General features: G+C 40.6%; 1 protein-coding gene across 4 annotated transcripts; it reads left to right on the top strand.

Moving 5' to 3' along the window:
* Positions 1-2: 2 nt before the first annotated feature.
* GPATCH11 (G-patch domain containing 11) lies at positions 3-14,915 on the top strand. Of its 4 annotated transcripts, none has more exons than XM_055539814.1 (10): positions 29-150; positions 1,683-1,834; positions 6,355-6,429; positions 6,974-7,200; positions 8,349-8,390; positions 9,142-9,262; positions 9,384-9,474; positions 10,652-10,768; positions 13,520-13,601; positions 14,309-14,915. In XM_055539814.1, the coding sequence occupies exons 3-10, from the start codon at positions 6,371-6,373 to the stop codon at positions 14,362-14,364; spliced, it is 795 nt and encodes a 264-aa protein (XP_055395789.1). In that variant the 5' UTR covers positions 29-150; positions 1,683-1,834; positions 6,355-6,370; the 3' UTR covers positions 14,365-14,915. The 4 variants fall into 4 exon arrangements, with proteins under 4 accessions (XP_055395788.1, XP_055395789.1, XP_055395790.1 ...); XM_055539815.1 differs by having other exon boundaries at positions 1,683-1,799; XM_055539813.1 differs by lacking the exon at positions 1,683-1,834 and having other exon boundaries at positions 3-150.
* Positions 14,916-18,795: the final 3,880 nt, after the last annotated feature.

The following is an 18,795-nucleotide window of genomic DNA, read 5'->3' on the forward strand; positions in this document are numbered from 1 at the left end:
GCGCCCGCCAAGCCCCGCCTGCCGTAGGTTTCCAATTGGTCCTGTTTTCGGAAACTCAGGAGCGAGCCGAGGCCGGGAGGTCCTTAGGTTGGTGTGTGTCTGCGCTGCAAGCGCTCTCTAGAGCTGGCCTGGGGCGAGTAGAGCTTCCAGGTAAGGGGCTGTGGGCGCCTGTCGAGTGATAAAGAGTGGTGATCTGTACACTGGCTGTATCTAGCCATGACACCATCTCCTATATTCCCACCCACGAGTGATCAAGTTTGTGGGACGATTGCAGCTAGGAGGGGCGCCAGGAGGGAAGGGATCGGCGGTCCCTGCAGCGAGTGTTTGAGACTGAGGCGTTTCTTGTCATCTTTCTTCTGTGCATCCAGCTACTTAGTCCATCTCTTCACTTGAATGTGTAATGAGACTCTACATACGAAGCATCACTTTTTTTTAAAAGTATGTTTGAATTACAATGTTGTGTATTGTAATGTACAGCCACTGCTGTACAGCAAAATGGCTCATTTATACAGACATATATATATTTCCATATTCTTTTCCATTATGGCTTATCACAAATTTTTGACTGTAATTCCCTGTGTTATACAGTAAGGTGGTGTTGTTTATACATTCTGTTTGAATGTACTACTCCCAAACTACCAATCCATACCAAGAGGGAGTCTTCCTACCTCCTCCCTTTGGCAACCACCAGTATATTTTCTCTATGTCCATGATTCTGTCTCTATTTCATAAATAGGTTCATTTGTGTCATATTTTAGGTTCCACATATATCATATGGTATTTGTCTTTCTCCTTCTGACTTGCTTCACTTAGAATGGTTATTTCTAGTTGCATCCATGTTGCTGCAAATGGCATTGTTTTGTTCTTTATCCATTTCTCTATCCATTCATCTGTCAGCAGACATTGAGGTTATTTCCACATCTTGGCTATTGTGAAGAGCTGCTATGAACACAGGGGTGAAGCAGCACTCTTGTTGACACCTCCCGCCTGCTCTCTGCCAGAAAACAAACAAAAACAAAACCTGATACTGTAATCTGACCATTTCCAAGAACTGGTAACTCCATTCTTCCAGATATTCAAACTAAAAGCCTTAGGGTCACCCTTGGCATCAATCTTTCACATGCCACCTCCAATCCCATTATCCCTATCTTCAGAATATACCCAGAATCCGATGATTTCTCATCACTTCCATTAATGTCTTCCATCGAACCCGGGTCTCCCACATTGTAGGCAGACACTTTACCATCTGAGCTACCAGGGAAATCCATTGCTGTCTAGCCACTGTCATTCTGTCTGGATTATCACCTTGTGAAGTTTATCCTTATGCTTCATGGGAATAGATGATGCTGGGAAACATACTGTACCCAAAAAAGGGGGCTTAAATGACCTATAACCCCTATTCTTGTCTGCATAGCCCTTTAGAGCTAAATAGGTCCCTTATCCTATTTGCAGTAGAAACAGCTCTGAGACATGGTTTGTGTGTGTGTGTGGTATTAAGCAAATTATTTACCTATACTGAGTCTTAATTAAAGCAGGGCTAACTGTACCTGGCAGGCTACAGTTCATGGGGTCACAGAGAGTCAGACATGACTGAGCGACTAAGCACAGCACAATTGTACCTATCTTACAGAGCTGTTAATGGTAATTAATATTTCTTGTTATTTTTATCTATTTATTTGTAGGGCTGCACTACTTAGTTGTAGCACGGGGGATCTAGTTCCTTGACAAGGATTTAACCCATACCCCTGCATTGGGAGCACAGAGGCTTAACCACTAGACCACCAGGGAAGTCGTTAATGGTAATTAAATAGAATGAAAATGTTTGATATATTAGGTAGGTGTTTTATTGACTACACCAAAGCCTTTGACTGTGTGGGTCACAACAAACTGTGGAAAATTCTTAAAGAGATGGGAATACCAGACCATCTGACCTGCCTCCTGAGAAATGTGTATACAGGTCAAGAAGCAACAGTTAGAACTGGACATGGAACAACACACTGGTTCCAAATTGGGAAAGGAGTATGTCAAGGCTGTATATTTTCACCCTGCTTATTTAGCTTATAAGCAGAGTACATGATACGAAATGTCGGGCTAGATGAAGCACAAGCTGGAATCAAGATTTCCAGGAGAAATATTAATAACCTCAGATAACAGATTGGCCACCTGATGCAAACACCTGACTCATTTGAAAAGACCCTAATGCTTGGAAAGATTGAAGGCAGGAGGAGAAGGGGACGACAGAGGATGAGATGGTTGGATGGCATCACCAACTCAATGGGCGTGAGTTTGAGTAAACTCCAGGAGTTGGTGATGAACAGGGAGGCCTGGTGTGCTGCAGTCCATGGGGTCGCAAAGAGTCGGACTTGACTGGCGACTGAACTAAATGCAGATGACACCACCCTTATTGCAGAAAGCGAAGAAAAACTTAAGAGCCTCTTGATGAAAGTCAAAGAGGAGAATGAAAAAGTTGGCTTAAAACTCAACATTCAGAAAACTAAGATCATGGCATCTGGTCCCATCACTTCATGGCAAATAGATGGGGAAACAATGGAAACAGTGAGAGATTATTTGGGGAGGCACCAAAATCACTGCAGATAGTGACTGTATCCATGAAATTAAAAAACGCTTGCTCCTTGGAAGAAAAGCTATGACCAACCTAGACAGCATATTAAAAAGCAGAGACATTACTTTACCAACAAAGGTCTGTGTAGTTAAAGCTATGGTTCTTCCAATAGTCATGTATGGATGTGAGAGTCAGACTATAAGGAAAGCTGAGTGCTGAAGAACTGATGCTTTTGAACTGTGGTGTTGGAGAAGACTCTTGAGAGTCCCTTGGACAGCAAGGAGATCCAGTCCATCCTAAAAGAAATCAGTCCTGATATTCATTGGAAGGACTGATATTGAAGCTGAAACTCCAATACTCTGGCCACCTGATGCGAAGAACTGACTCATTGGAAAAGACCCTGATGCTGGGAAAGATTGAAGGCAGGAGGAGAAGGGGACCACAGAGGATGAGATGGTTGGATGGCATCACCAACACAATGGACATGAGTTTGAGTAAACTCTGGGAGTTGGTGATGGACAGGGAAGCCTGGCATGCCGCAGTCCATGGGGTCACAAAGAGTTGGACACAACTGAGTGACTGAACTGAACTGAAATCATTATGTGTAAAAATACTATTACTATCAATAAAGAATCTGAGCTTTAGAAACACTGGGTGAATTACCACAAATGCAGTATATAATGTATAAAGACAGCCATCCGCAGCCCAGCTTCACATACTTCCAGTTCAGAAATCCCAACAAAGAGAATTCTTTCCCACCACAATCCATGTATAAGTATCATTAAGGAAAGAGTGAAAAAGCTGGTTTAAACCTATATTGAAAAAACTAAGATCATGACATCTAGTCCCATCACTTCATGGCAAATAGATGAGGAAACAATGGAAACAGTGACAGATTTCATTTTCTTGGGCTCTAAAATCACTGTGGACAGTGACTGCAGCCTGAAATTAAAAGACACTTGCTCCTTAGAAGAAAAGCTATGACAAATCTGTTGCTGCTACTGCTAAGTCACTTCAGTCGGGTCCGACTCTGTGTGACTCCATAGACGGCAGCTCACCAGGCTCCCCCATCCCTGGGATTCTCCAGGCAAGAACACTAGAGTGGGTTGCCATTTCCTTCTCCAGTGCATGAAAGTGAAAAGTGAAAGTGAAGTCGCTCAGTCGTGTCCGACTCTTTGCGACCCCATGGACTGCAGCCTAACAGGCTCCTCCGCCCATGGGATTTTCCAGGCAAGAGTACTGGAGTGGTGTGCCATTGACAAATCTAGACAGTGTATTAAAAAGCAGAGACACACTTTGCCGACTAAGGTCCATGTAGTGAAAGCTATGGTTTTTCCAGTAGTCATGTATGAATGTGAAAGTTGGACCATGAAGAAGGCTGAGCGCTGAAGAATTGATGCTTTCAAACTGTTATGCTGAAGAAGACCCTTGAGGATTCCTTGGACTGCAAGGAGATCAAACCAGGAAATCAACCCTAAATATTAATTAGAAGAAATGATGCTGAAGCTGAAGCTCTAATACTATAGCCGCCTGATGCGCAGAGCCGACTCATTGAAAAAGACCATGATTCTGGGAAAGATTAAGGACAGGAGAAGAAGAGGGAGGCAGAGGACGAAACAGTTGGATGGCATCACCAACTCAATGGACATGAGTTTGAGCAAACTCCAGGAGATGGTGAAGGACAGGGAAGCCTGGTGTGCTGCAGTCCATGGGGTCTCAAAGAGTCGGACACAGCTGAGCAACTGAATAACAACAACAAGGAAAGAGATGCTTATTTGCCCTGTTTAGGTCATCTCCTCCCCTCTTACTAGGATAGGGTACTATAACTGGCCACCTTATGCCTCAGGGAGTACTAATTGCTACCCTCCAGTAGAACCACAAGGAAGGCAGAGGGCTAAGTTTCGAAAGGAGGGATGATGAACAGGCCGAAACAGCATGTGTGCACTGCAGCAAGTGACTCCCTTTTGCATCCAGCAACTGCACCAGAAGCATTGACAGCACCTGGGAGCCTGTTAGAAATGCAGAGCCTTGGACTCGAGCTCAGAATCAGACTCCGCATTTTGAGAAACATCCTGCATGCTAAAAGTCGCTTCAGTCGACTCTTTGTGACTCTTTGCGACCTGTGGACTGACTGTAGCCTACCAGGCTCTTCTCTCCATGGGGATTCTCCAGGCAAGAATACTGGAGTGAGTCGCCATGCCCTTTTCCAGGGGATCTTTCCAACCCAGGGATTGAACCCATGTCTCCCTGCGGCTCCTGCGTCGCAGGCGGACTCTTTACTGCTGAGCTACCAGGGAAGCCCCGAGAAAATCCCAGGGCAATTCATATACACAGGAAAGTTTGAAGTACACTTTTCTGGATAATTATTTTATCCCTTTAAGGGCTAATTATTACATGATTTTAACTATTTTGGCTAAAACTATCCTCAAAAGTGTTTCCATATAAGTGAAGTGTTAACTATATCTAGTTACCAATGAACAGCTTGAACATGAAGTGCTGTGGAGAGAGACCTGGAGTGGTCAAGACAGGCCTTTGTAAAGGCGGGTAGCCTAGGCCTAGGTGGAATGAATTGTCTGCAGTGTGTTCAGAGGACAAATGAGACCATGTGGCATGAGTAATGAATCCTGAAAAAGAGTCAGAGGTCAGATTATGGGGGATCTCTCCTGCCAACATGTGAAAGTGATGGTTCCTCCACTGCCCACAGGGGAAAGTTTGCTGAAGGATTTGAAACCAGCAAGTAACATGCCCTGACTTATATTTACAAAAAAAAAAAAACCACTTTGGAGAGGTCATAGAGGACCTCTGTGGATTGGAAGAGGAGAGGCCAAAGGCAACAAGACCAATTAGGAAGCAGTTGTGACAGTTCAGGTGAGAAAGAAATGCCTGAACTAAAGTAGTGGTCGCAACTATAAGAAAAAAATGCCCATGAGGGATCATGTGGAAGAAGAGTGGACAGAGGTTTATAAGAGGTCGGGAAGGGGGAGATAGTGGCGACATTAATTTGCAAATACAGAGATAAAGGCAATCGGGGTTGGGGAGAGAATGAGTTGTTTGGATTGTTGAGTTTGAGGGCTCAACCCAGAAAGATGTCAAAGGAGCTCTTGAATATGGAGTAGGGTTCTAGAGAAAGGTCACAGCTGAGGATGCACGAAGTTTATTTCCATTTTGGTAAACTGAAAATTAGTAGTTGTTACCACATGTAAAGGATTTCCCAGGTAGTGCTAGTGGTAGAGAACCCACCTGCCAATGCAGGGAACGTAAGAGAAGCAAGTTCTATTCCTGGGTCGGGAAGATCCCCTGGAGGAGGGCATGGCAACCCACTCCAGTGTTCTTGCCTGGAGAATCACATGGACAGAGGAACCTGGCGGGCTGTAATCCATAGGTTCACAAAGAGTCTGACACAACTGAAGTGACATAGCATTCATGCATGCACACCATATGTGAAATAGGTAGCTAGTAGGAAGCTGCTGTATAACACAGGGAGCTCAACACAGTGCTCTCTGACAACCTGGAGGGATAGAGTGAGGGCAGTTGGGAGGGAGGTTCAAGAAGGAGGGGACATATGTATACTGATGGCTGATTCATGTTGTCATATGGCAGAAACCAACACAACATTGTAAGGCAGTTATCCTTCAATTAAAAATAAATTTAAAAAATTGATGGTAGAAGAAGGTACAGTAATGTTTTCAAGATTGCACACATCTAGTAGGTGGTCATGTTGGGGTTTGAGATAAAACCTTAAATCTGCCTCTTAAAAAAAAAATTGTTACTTCATCCTGTTTGCTTTGTAGATACTTTTGCCGTCATATGAAGTTGAACATGGCAGAAGAGGAGGACTATATGTCTGATTCCTTCATTAATGTCCAGTAAGTAAATGTGCACGCCCCATATAATGATATGTGTAAGACATTAAGGAATTGGAGATTTTTAAGCAATGCCATTGATTTTAAAGGCGAGGTTGGAAATTTCATCTTACTGCTTCATGAGAACATTTCCTACATGTCTATGATACAAAGATACTTCTAATGCTAAGCATTTTACTTTGGCAGTCAATTCTTTTTCTTCCACGCTACCAAGGACATTTTACTGTTTTCCTTTATTTCGTCTTTTCACCTCTTGTATCTACTTTTGAGAGTTGCCTTTTATTATTGCCAACCTCCTAGAAAAATTGGTCTTACTATTTCTTATTTTTTCAACTACATTTTGTTTCTTACCATGTAATACCAGCCCTCATCGTTTTTACCAAAACAGCCATTCTCACAGGACATTGGTTATGTTCTAATAGTGGTGATAACAGAGATGCTCCTAAAGGTGGCACTGAAATATTAAGTAGTGTCAAGTGAGTAAGTGGCAAAGTTATGGGAAACTTCCATGTACTAGTCTGAAATAACCTTTTCCCTCATTCTTCAGAGAAGACATCAGACCAGGCTTGCCAATGCTGAGGCAGATCCGGGAAGCCCGTCGAAAAGAAGAAAAGAGACAGGAAGCGAATCTGAAAAACAGACAAAAGAGTATAAAAGAAGAAGAACAAGAGAGACGTGACATGGGGTTGAAGAACGCACTCGGCTGCGAAAACAAAGGGTTTGCTTTGCTTCAGAAAATGGGGTATAAAAGCGGTCAGGCCCTTGGCAAGAGCGGTGAGTCAGAGCCAGAAATGAACAGGTGTTCTTAACCACCAAATGGTAACTTATTGATGGGGACCAGTGATGACTCTTTCCTCTCTGTCCATCTACACAGAAATTGAAACAACTTAAGCTTCCTGGTCTCTTGTGTGCTGGCAAGCTTATGGAGAACTTCCATCTTCCCACAGCCACTTCAGACTTATGCCATCCAGAGCTGCTTAGCAGCCCAGCTTGGCCCTGAAGGAGTGGGATGGATGAGGCTTGCCTTAGAGGCAGCAGCTAAGAATGATGACAAGAGAAGGGTTAAGAAGTGCAGTGGCCCCGGGCATTCTCTGGTGGTTCAGTGGCTAACACTCTGCTCCCGATACATGGGGCCCAGCTTCAATCCCCAGTCAGGGAACTAGATCACTGCAAGCTGCAACTAAGACCTAGCACAGCCAAATAGATAAATCAATGTTTCTTTAAAAAAGAAAGGGAGGCTTCCCTAGTGGTCCAGTAGTTGGGACTTCACCTTCCAATGCAGAGTGGGGTGGGTTCGATCCCTGTTCAGAAAGCTGAGATCCCACATGCCGAGTGGCAAAAACACCAAAACAAAGACTTTAGAAAATGACCCACATCAAAAATATCTTAAAGAAAGCAAAGTTCAGTGGCCCAAAGGACAGGGGAGCAGCACTAGAGATGATGGCAGGACTCTGGCCTGCTTGCTCTGTATGTGCGGCTGCTGCCTGGGTGACCCCTCAGCTGGAGAAGCTCAGTTCGCACCTCTGTTTTAGGAATGAGATTGCTTATTAAGAGATAGAGCTCATATACGTAGTATCTTCTGTAAGCTGTTTTTCTCTTCTTCTCTCCTTTATTGTCATTGCTTTGACTTCCCTAGCAAGGCTTTGCTCTCTCTTAAGGCTGCCACCCTCTTGTATATATATCAATGAAAATTCCTACGTTTAGGTGGCACTGGAGGCTGTCCATCAGCTTTATTGAGGACGTAGTAGTTGAAGGCCAAGGGAAGTAGTTGATTATAGAGTATTGATGTTCAGTTCCAATTTTGAGTATCACTGAAACTCGAAGGGATATGTATAGAACATTGTAAAGTTGCATACTGCATCTACCAATAGTTTGAGGAAGAATTTCTAAAGTAATTTGTGTCTTGTTCTCTTTTTTTTTAGGAGATGGTATTGTTGAACCAATTCCTCTCAATGTCAAAACAGGTGTGTAATTACTATTGCAGCTGTTTGCTGGTAATAACAACTTATTCTTAAATATAGCACATATACTTGTTTAATAGTTTTTTATGGTGGTAGTATTACAGTTCTTATAATGTAAAATGTTTCTTAAACTCCTAGACCTTTTAAACTAAAAATAAAAGTAAATTTTAATGAGTATAAAATAAAATTTAAATCATAAAAGTAACGGGAAAATTGTTGTAACCATTAAAAATACAAAGCTATTTTTATCTGTTGAATGTCCTAAAAGTGTCCTGATTTATCCACTAAATGTTTTTCTTAATAATTGGATGAATTAAAGAGAAAAATATATATTTTTTATTTGTTCATCATATTTATATAAAAGCATGACTCTTGATACTTATTTCCCAATTTGAAAAAAATGTGTATAGCATTGACATCTTTTTAGATCAGACTGATAATCTTTGTGAAAATCAAATTGTGAATTTGGATTAAAAAAAAACTCCAGTGTTTTCTCCTGTCCTTCTTATCAAATGATTTTGAGTGATTTTACTAAAGTTAGAATTGCATTTAATTTGTAAGTATTTAGGTAATTCCCTGGCAGTCCAGTGGTTAGGACTCCATGCTTTTACTGCCAAGGACCTGGGTTAAATTCCTGGTTGGGAAACTGAGATCCTGCCAGCTGCAAGGCATGGCCAGAAAAAAAAAATTTAAGTTGTCACATTTTGACATACAAAGTCAGTAAGTTTCTCATCAGTGTTTCCTGTTTGAGCAGGGAAAAGTGGCATTGGTCATGAGACATTATTAAAACGGAAAGCAGAGGAAAAATTGGAAAGCTACAGAAGAAAGATTCACATGAAAAGCCAAGCTGAAGAAAGAGCAGCAGAACAGTTTCGGTAATTGAGCTGTGTGTAGTTTCATCGTTCCTTTATTGTGGTATATTTCCTGGCATTTGGGCATTTAACTTGGATAAAGAGAGCACAGACCTCTAGTGTACTATTTTTTTCTTTGAATTAGAATTCGACTTAAAAATAAGCAAGACGAAATGAAGCTAGAAGGAGATCTTAGAAGAAGTCAGAGAGCCTGTCAACAATTGGATACTCAGAAGGTAAGCCTTTTACCTGCTTTCAGTTTGGTGAAGTGTTTTGGCACCCAGTATGATTTACTGTGTATTTTTTTTTTTTTTTTGGCGTCGCCACACAGCATGTGTGACCAGGGATCAAACTAGTGCCCTCTGCATTGCAAGTGTGGAGTCTTAACCACTGGACCACCAGGAATGTCCCATACTTTTATTTTTAAAGAGAGAGAGAGAACTCCAAGCTTAGTGTATCTGCCCGTTAAAACTTTCAGATGCACTGTTGATCTGTGATAACTGGTATGCACAATAATGACTTGTTCACTGCAGGAACATAGTCTGAATGATCTTTAAGCATTAAATACCATTTTTCACTTAACTGTTCTCCATTTATTTGAATATTGATTACTCATAACTATTACGTGTGGAAATTCTGTTCACCTGAATGTTTGGCTAATCAGAATAGCCTATTTTCAGTCCATATTCAGTAACTTCCATGTCTGTAACTAGTAAAATCATGTAGAATGCTATTTCAGATTTCAGTAGTTCTCAAAATTTAATTTTTGATTTGATTTTTCTTTAATTTTTTTATTTTGATGGTTCACCTACCAGCAAAATAAAGTGACTTCATTTAAAGTCTCAAAAATGTTTCTAAAATTTCCCTTATATGTAAATAGGTCGCTGGAAGCAATCTCTCACTTTTCAGTATTTCCATAGCACGTTATTTTGAATATATGTCATGATACTTAAGATTTCTTAGCTATATGTATCATTTTATACGCATTAAGCTACTTATCCCCATAGCTTCTTTTCCCTACTAGATTGTCAGCAGTTGGGAGGCAGTACTCTAACTGGGCTTTGCATCCCTATAGTTTCATAGTACAGGGCTTCCCAGGTGGCTCAGTGGTAAAGAATCCGCCAATGCAGGAGACACAGGAGACTCAGGTTTGATTCCTGGGTCAGGAAGATCTGCTGGAGAAGGAAATGGTAACCCACTTTAGTATTCTAAGCTGGAAAATACTACGGACAGAAGAGCCTGGGGTCAGAGTCAGACACAACTGAGCAACTGAACTCACATGCACTGTTCCATGGTGTGGAACTTAAAGCAGTAAATATTTAGTTGAAAGAGTGAATTCATGTTGACATGAACAAACTTGTGATAATCTTTATGTTTAGCTTTGTTTAATTGGGAATAATTCTGCATTTTCAGAATATTCAAGTTCCCAGGGAGGCATGGTACTGGTTGAGACCTGAAGAGGAAACTGAAGAAGAGACAGAGGAAGAAAAAGAACAAGATGAAGATGAATATAAGAGTGAAGATTTAAGTGTATGGTTTGTTTGGTTTTTTTTTTGTGTGGAGGATAATTGCTTTATAATATTGTATTAGCCTCTGCCAGGCACCAACATGAATCAGCCACATTAAATGTATGTTTTGGCACCAGTTCCTTAAGCTGGGTGTCTCAGCCTTGGCACAATTAACATTTTGAACTGAGTAATTGTTTGTTGTGGGGCTGTTCTGTACATTGTAAGTTATTTCAGAGCATCTGTGGCACATCCCCCTTGTGACAACCAAAAAGTCTCCAGTTGAGTTCAGTCGCTCAGTCATGTCCGACTCTTTGCGACCTCATGGACTGCAGTACACCAGGCTTCCCTGTCCATCACTAACTCTCAGAGTTTACTCAAACTCATGTCCATAGAGTTGGTGATGCCATCCAACCATCTCATCCTCCGTCGTCCCCTTCTTCTCCTGCCCTCAATCTTTCCCAGCATCAGGGTATTTTCAAATGAGTCAGTTCTTTGCATCAGGTGACCAGAGTATTGGAGTTTCAGCTTCAGCATCAGTCCCTCCAATGAATATTCAGGACAGATTTCCTTTAGGATGGACTGGTTGGATCTCCTTGGAGTCCAAGGGACTCTCAAGAGTCTTCTCCAACACCACAGTTCAAAAGCACCAATTCTTCGATGCTCAGCTTTCTTTATAGTCCAACTCTCACATCCATACACAGCTACTGGAAAAACCACAGCTTTGACTAGACGGACCTTAGTTGGCAAAGTAATGTCTCTGCTTTTTAATATGCTGTCTAGGTTGGTCATAGCTTTTCTTCCAAGGAGCAAGCGTCTTTTAATTTCATGGCTGCAGTCACCATCTGCAGTGATTTTGGAGCCCCCCAAAATAAAGTCTCTCACTGTTTCCATTGTTTCCCCATCTATTTGCCATGAAGTGATGGGACCAGATGCCATGATCTTAGTTTTCTGAATGTTGAGTTTTAAGCCAGCTTTTCCACTCTCTTCTTTCACTTTCATCAACAGGCTCTTTAGTTTTTCTTTGCTTTCTGCCATAAGGGTGGTGTCCTCTGCATATCTGAGGTTATTGATATTTCTCCTGGCAATTGTGATTCCAGCTTGTGCATCCAATCCAGCGTTTCTCATGATGTACTCTGCATATAAGTTAAATAAGCAGTGTGACAATATACAGCCTTAACATACTCCTTTCCCAATTTGGAACCAGTCTGTAGTTCCATGTCCAGTTCTAACTGTTGCTTCTTGGCCTGCATAAATATTTCTCAGGAGGCAGGTCAGGTGGTCTGGTATTCCCATCTCTTTAAGAATTTTCCACAGTTTGTTGTGATCCACACAGTCTAAGGCTTTGGTATAGTCAGTAAAGCAGAAATAGATGTTTTTCTGGAACTCTCTTCCTTTTTCAGTGATCCAACAGATGTTGGCAATTTGATCTCTGGTTCCTCTGCCTTTTCTAAATCTGGCTTGAACATCTGGAAGTTCATGGTTCATGTACTGTTGAAGCCTGGCTTGGAGAATTTTGAGCATTACTTTGCTAGCGTGTGAGATGAGTGCAATTGTGCGGTAGTTTGAATCTTCTTTGACATTGCCTTTCTTTGGGATTGGAATGAAAACCAACATTTTCCAGTCCTATGGCCACTGCCAAGTTTTCCAAATTTGCTGGCATATGGAGTGGAGCACTTCTACAGAATCATCTTTTAGGATTTGAAAGAGCTCAACTGGAATTCTATCACCTCCACTGGCTTTGTTTATAGTGATGCTTCCTAAGGCCCACTTGACTTCACATTCCAGGATGTCCGGCTCTAGGTGAGTGATCACACCATTGTGGTTACCTGGGTCACAAAGATCTTTTTTGTATAGTTCTGTGTATTCTTGCCACCTCTTCTTAATATCTTCTGCTTCTGTTAAGTCCATACTGTTTCTGTCCTTTATTGTGCCCACCTTTGTGTGAAATGTTCCCTTGGTATCTCTAATTTTCTTGAAGAGATCTCTAGTCTTTCCCATTCTATTGTTTTTCTCTATTTCTTTGCTTTGATCACTGAAGAAGGCTTCCTTATGTCTCCAGATATTGCTAAATTTTCACCTGAGGGAAAAAAAAATCACTCCTAGTTGAGAACTACTACATTACAGGTTTATTAACCCCAAATCAAAACTTCATGTAAATGGCCCTTTTAGCTTCAGTTTACTCCTCTCACCTCAGTTTGGATGATGTATAAGCTGCAAATGTAAATTATGTTGATTTCTACCTTGTTTCCTATTGACCCTCTGGAAGTAATTCTGAGTACCTCCTCCCCCCAACTCACCCACAAACAAAAGAAAGTCAAAAAACACAATTCAGAGTAAGTAGAGCGTTTTCAAGAAAAGAATACACATTTCTATGGTTACTTGTATAAAAGAGGGTGTAGGAAACATTCACAATTTGAAAAATCTATGTTCCACCTAACTGGGAAACCATTGATGAGAACTCTCATGGCAGAGTGAGACAGTTTCACCCAGATTCTTTGGAACTATTAATAGGAGGGGTCTTTAAAGGATGCTGATTTTAATAGAGCCAGCCACGATCTATTGTTGAAATGTTAACCAGTGGTCTGTGTTGTGTCTGACAGAAGTGAAATAGGGCAGCTAGTAAACTGGGGCATGTTCTAATATATTCCACCCTTGACAGAAGGTAGCAGAAGATTTATGGCCTTGGGGTAATTCAGCATAATCCAAGAGACCTAAAAACAAAAATTCTGTTCAATGTGAACCATTAATGTGCTTGTATCCTACCTATACCTAGGTACTGGAAAAATTACAAATACTGACTAGTTATTTAAGAGAAGAACATCTGTATTGTATTTGGTGTGGAACAGCCTATGAAGGTAAGAAAATACTTTATACTTTTAAAAATTATTGGATACAAATGCTCTTTGATTTCAGCTTTGATTTTTTTTTTTTATGAAAGTCATAATTCCCATAGACAATGGAAACTTTTTATTCCATCCAAAGGGCAATGTTGGATGAATGCTTTAAAGAAATAGTGGGTAGAGAAAGAAGTGAGGGTTAATTAAAGGTGCTTTTAACTTTTCAGAAACTGAATGTGCAGAAGGGAATTTTTCAGTCTTCTATTTCACAAGAAAGAATTTTTTACTCAGTTGAAGATGATAAATTTTTTCATGCTTCATTTTTCCACAATTCTTCAGCTACTAGAAAGATATAGTGAATTTTTAGAACTAATTTTTTTGTACTTAGGTAGAATATTGTCTGTGAACCATAAAAATCAGAATGTTGAAATCCACTCCATTTTTTTTTCATTGTAAGGAAAGAAACGGTTAAAACATGTCAGATGTCTTAAAGACACAAGTGCTTTCTTTTCTAGCACTTGCCCAAGCCAGCTTTGTTGACTTGAACTTAAGGACTTTGTACTTGAGAGTGAAGAATTTGGGGTTATTGTTGTATCTTTTCCTGGTTTGTTTAGCAGAGTAAGGAAGCAGACACAACTACAAAATACATGTTATGCTGAAACAATTTTCTAAAAGTTTACTGTGCAATTTGTATTAACTGTTTCTTTTCCTCACATAAATTACAGATAACGAAGACCTGTCTTCAAATTGTCCGGGACCAACTTCTGCAGATCATGACTAAGATTATTCTCAATAAAGTGGAAGCTTGGCACATGTTCTTGTTTCCTAAAGATAGATAGTTGGGCAGTTAGAATTCCCAAATTTGGATGCCAGTAAAGAAAGGGGACTTCATATGTTTTGTTCTTTTTGTACATTAGAAGTACTTTGTACTTTAGAATATAATTGGTTACTAACTTCAACATATAATGGAAAGCCATTGCAGAGCACAAGTATTATAGACACCAGCAATTACAGTTCATGACTCTGTCACGACGTTTATGGGGTTTAAGGACACCAGCTCTCTTATTCCCTTCTTCACTTTGGAACAAATTGAGAAATAAGACATGGGAGTTTGAGATCAAAATATCAATTTTATTACTAATGGAATGAAGAGCTACTTGACTTGTTCTCCAGCCACACTCCCTGTGAGATCTCCCTGCTTAGAGAGAACTGCAGACCTTGCCTCAGAGGAAGGATAGAGCCCATCTCAGCTGTCAAGGTGAGAGAGCCAGCCCTCGGGGCAGAGGAGAGGCATGCATCCTCAGTTCCTTTTCCCAAAACCACGCATCAGGAGAGATACAGCTCTGTTGAGAAGGAACGAATACAGGCTCGCAGAACTTCTTCCCACAATTCTGCCTTCCAAGGAGCAAGAAGAGGTTCCCTTCCCTGCATTCAAGCATGAGGAGGAGGTGAAAAGTATTCCCCTCAATGAGAGTAATGTCAGAGGCAAGGTTCCATTAGTAGTACTTAATTCTAATGAGTTTTAGAGACAGAGTAATTATGATATTCCATAAAGTCATGAGTTTTCATGGCAACGTGTGTATCTATTGCAAGTTTTGGCTAAAGAAACAATAGTTGGGAGTAACCTGAAACATCAGGTGATCCAAATTCTTAGTCGTTTGACAACATTCCCAGCAGGTGGTAATCCTGCCGCTACCTTGATTTGTCCAGCCGCAGACAGCTCATTGCCTTAGAAGAGCTGGGTAGCACTAAGTCATTTTTAAAGTTATTTTTCTGTCTTAAGCTGAATTCTGCTTCCCTATAACTTAACCAAATACAGCTAAAAACATACCATGTGGCATATTCCTAGAGAGGTCCGTGTAAGTTTGGGCATCAAAATCATGAACTTTTTTTAAAGTTCCCACGCTCAGGAACTACCCTTAGTGACTTGACTCAGCTAGTCTAGGATTGTTTCTAGGTATCTATTTATTTTAAAGTTCTGAGTCTGATTATCACCTGTGGATAAGAACTAGTGCTCTAGGTTAAACCAGAGCACAACTGTTCTTTGGATCAAGTTGTGACCTTACCTGTATAGTTTTATAGCACACCTTTCTGAAGCACTGAGCAAGAGATCAGCCTCTTATTATAAACAGCATACTTGAGAACATAGCAGGAGCTAACCTACACTTACCCAAGTTATCAATAGTATGAGTTGTATTAACCTCTGACCAAATATGACCTAATTCACTTGTCCTCAAGTTTAACTTGGAGAGCTTTAAAAAAATGATAATACAAAGATTATCATACTTCCAGAGAGTCTATATAATTGATCATTCTGGCCTGAGCACCACTATCCTTGATACCAACATGCAGTAGAGTTTGAAAACCTAGTCAATGTCTGGGCCTCAGTTCTTCATCTAGAAACTGAATTATGATTTTTATGAATATAAATACATATGTAAAACACTGGACATATAGTTGGACAATACTGTTTTGATATTTACCTTTTTCATGTAAAAAATAGTAACATTGTATTAACAGATAAAACATGAGTGTATCTTCTTCTTGCAGTTATAATCACATGCTTGCCTGTCATGTTAGCCATCATAATGACATTCGTTCTGTCAGATCCAAAGCCATGTGGATTCTTTCAGACAGAATGGAGTTAGGAACTGGATTTTTTCTCCTTGCGCTATGGAGCTACCTGCCCGGTGGCCTAGAGTATTTTAAATATGTTCGTGAGTATATTCATTAACATAAGAATAGGAATAACCGTGAGGGCACCCATGAGTCCACCAGAGTTGGGGTCTGCATTTCCAGGCCAGAGCCCAGCACTCAGCCTGCCTTGGAGAGTGGGAGACATCCCTCCATTACCACCACCAATGAAAACTACAGATTTTCAGTATGAGTAAAAGCTTACTTTTATTCATAAACGCCTTTTACAACTTCATAACCAGACAATAATGAAAACCAAGGGGTGCAAAATACTAAAAAGAATTTTTAAACTTGCTTTAGAACATAAGTGACATTTGAAACATAAATTTTAACAGGTCAGGTTGTCATTTACTTTTGACCATATTATGTTAATACTATGTTTATTGTCAAAGTCCTATCTAGAATTTCTAAAATGTTTGATTTTCCTCATTATCAACTCAAAATACTGAAGCTTCTAAAATTCAAAATAAAGAGATTTTAATACTGGTTTACCTACCCACTTTCAAGTGTTATATACCAACATTTAATTGTTGAAATTTTACAATGAACAATTATTTCATATCAGACACATTTTGTAGGATCAGGCATATAAAATTCTTGGCAGTTTTATTCCCTACTAATTCAAAAGCACTTAGAGAGTTCCTGCTTTATGCAGGGTAATACACTTGCTTCCTTAAGGTAAATCAACTGTCCCTGCTTTCCAGAAATTTACAAGGAGGAGGACACCCACACAGGAATAACTTGAGTGCCAAGGCAAACTGATAAGTACCATACTGAAGTACTAAGCACTAGGAGTACTAGGGAGAGGTTTCATTCTGTATGGGAGATGGTAAAACACTATGGTAGCAACACTGAATTTGGGCTCTGAACATCATTTTCATATCCAAAGTCACTAGGAAGGAGTTACAGTAAGACCCGTGTTTCTACTCCCAGGTATATACCCAGGAGAAATGGAAACATATGTTCACATAAAACTTGGACACGAATATTCATAGCAGTATTCATAATAGCCAGAAAACAGAAACCCAAATGTCCATCAGCTGATGAATAGGTAAATTTAATGTATCCATGTAGTTGAATATTATTTGGCAACAGAAGGGAAAGGAATTTCCACCCAAGCTATATCATAGATGACACTTGAAAACATTAAGTGAAAATGATCACATGTTGTATGATTGTGTTGTATGATTCCACGTAAATGAAATGTCCCAAGCAGGCAAGTCTATGGAGACTGAAAGTGGATGAGTGGTTGCAGAGAATTAGGGGAAGATGAGGAAAGCCTGCTAACAAGTACTGGGTTTCTTTCTGGGGAGACGAAAGTGTTTTGAAATCGATTGTGGTGATGGCTGCATGACTCTGAATATACTAACCACTGTATACTTTAAATTGTATACTTTAAATGGGGTGAATTTTAGAGTATGTGAAATTATGTCTCAATAAAGCTGTTATTTTACAAAAAAAAAAGAAAAAGATTGAAGGGAATTTTAGGTGGAAACCATAGCTAAGAGCCATTGAGCACAAAAGCTTATTTAGGTGACCCTGAGCAGACCTGTGTGGCTGGGACTTAATCAGGTAACGCTGAACATGGGATGCAAAACGGGAGCGCCCAGAGGAGCACAGCCCTGCCAACACTTTGACTTGAGCCCAGTGAAACTCTGGCCTCCCGAACTGTAAGAAAACAAATATGTGTTGTTTTCAGCTGCCAATTTTGTGGTCATTTGGTTACAGCAGCTCTAGGAAACTAAAACAGGTCTCAATCATATTGACCCCTGAAGAGCCACACATATTTGAGATATCTGATTTGCCTCAGGAGTTTTACCCATTACATGGATTTTAGTCCTATAAGCCAGTTATGGGCTTCCCTGGTGGCTCAGGTGGTAAAGAATCCACCCGTAATGCGGGAGACCTGGGTTCTCCTGCATTTAGTATAAGCCAGTAGTGGGGCCTCTGTACACCTGTCAACTGTTGTCCCTGTGACCATTCTGAGGAAACGTCAGGACTGGAGTAGCTCACGGTCACAGATGCAAACTCACAGACGTTAGGGAGTGGACTGACATTTAGATATAAAGGGTAAATATCTAAATGGAGATGCCCAGCATACTTTTGTTTCTGAGCCCTTTCCTCTATGTACTCTCCCTCGGCAAGCTCTTGGATTCAAAGTTAAGCACCAGGGCTTATTTCCGGATAAGACCCACATCTCTTTTGTGTATGATTCCAGCTCATCCTTCAAGTTCTTCCCCTGCATTTCCTAGATCTGCTCTACATTCACTCTTGAATATTATGGCAGCACCTCAAACTCGACATCTCCAAACGAGATCCAGCATTTTACCTCCTCAATGGGCCGCACCTCACCATGGTGACACAGGAACCATTGCTCCACTGTTGCTTAAATTCTAACTAAAAACTGCAGTAGAGAACAGTGTGAGACAAAATCTCTCTCAGCTGTGTGTGGCTCACTGGAGGGGTTAATGTGATTGAGACTTGGACCTTCTTTAACAGCATCATACTTCTGGTGCTC

This window comes from Bubalus kerabau, chromosome 11 (assembly GCF_029407905.1).
Source record: "Bubalus kerabau isolate K-KA32 ecotype Philippines breed swamp buffalo chromosome 11, PCC_UOA_SB_1v2, whole genome shotgun sequence".
NCBI lineage: Eukaryota > Metazoa > Chordata > Mammalia > Artiodactyla > Bovidae > Bubalus > Bubalus kerabau.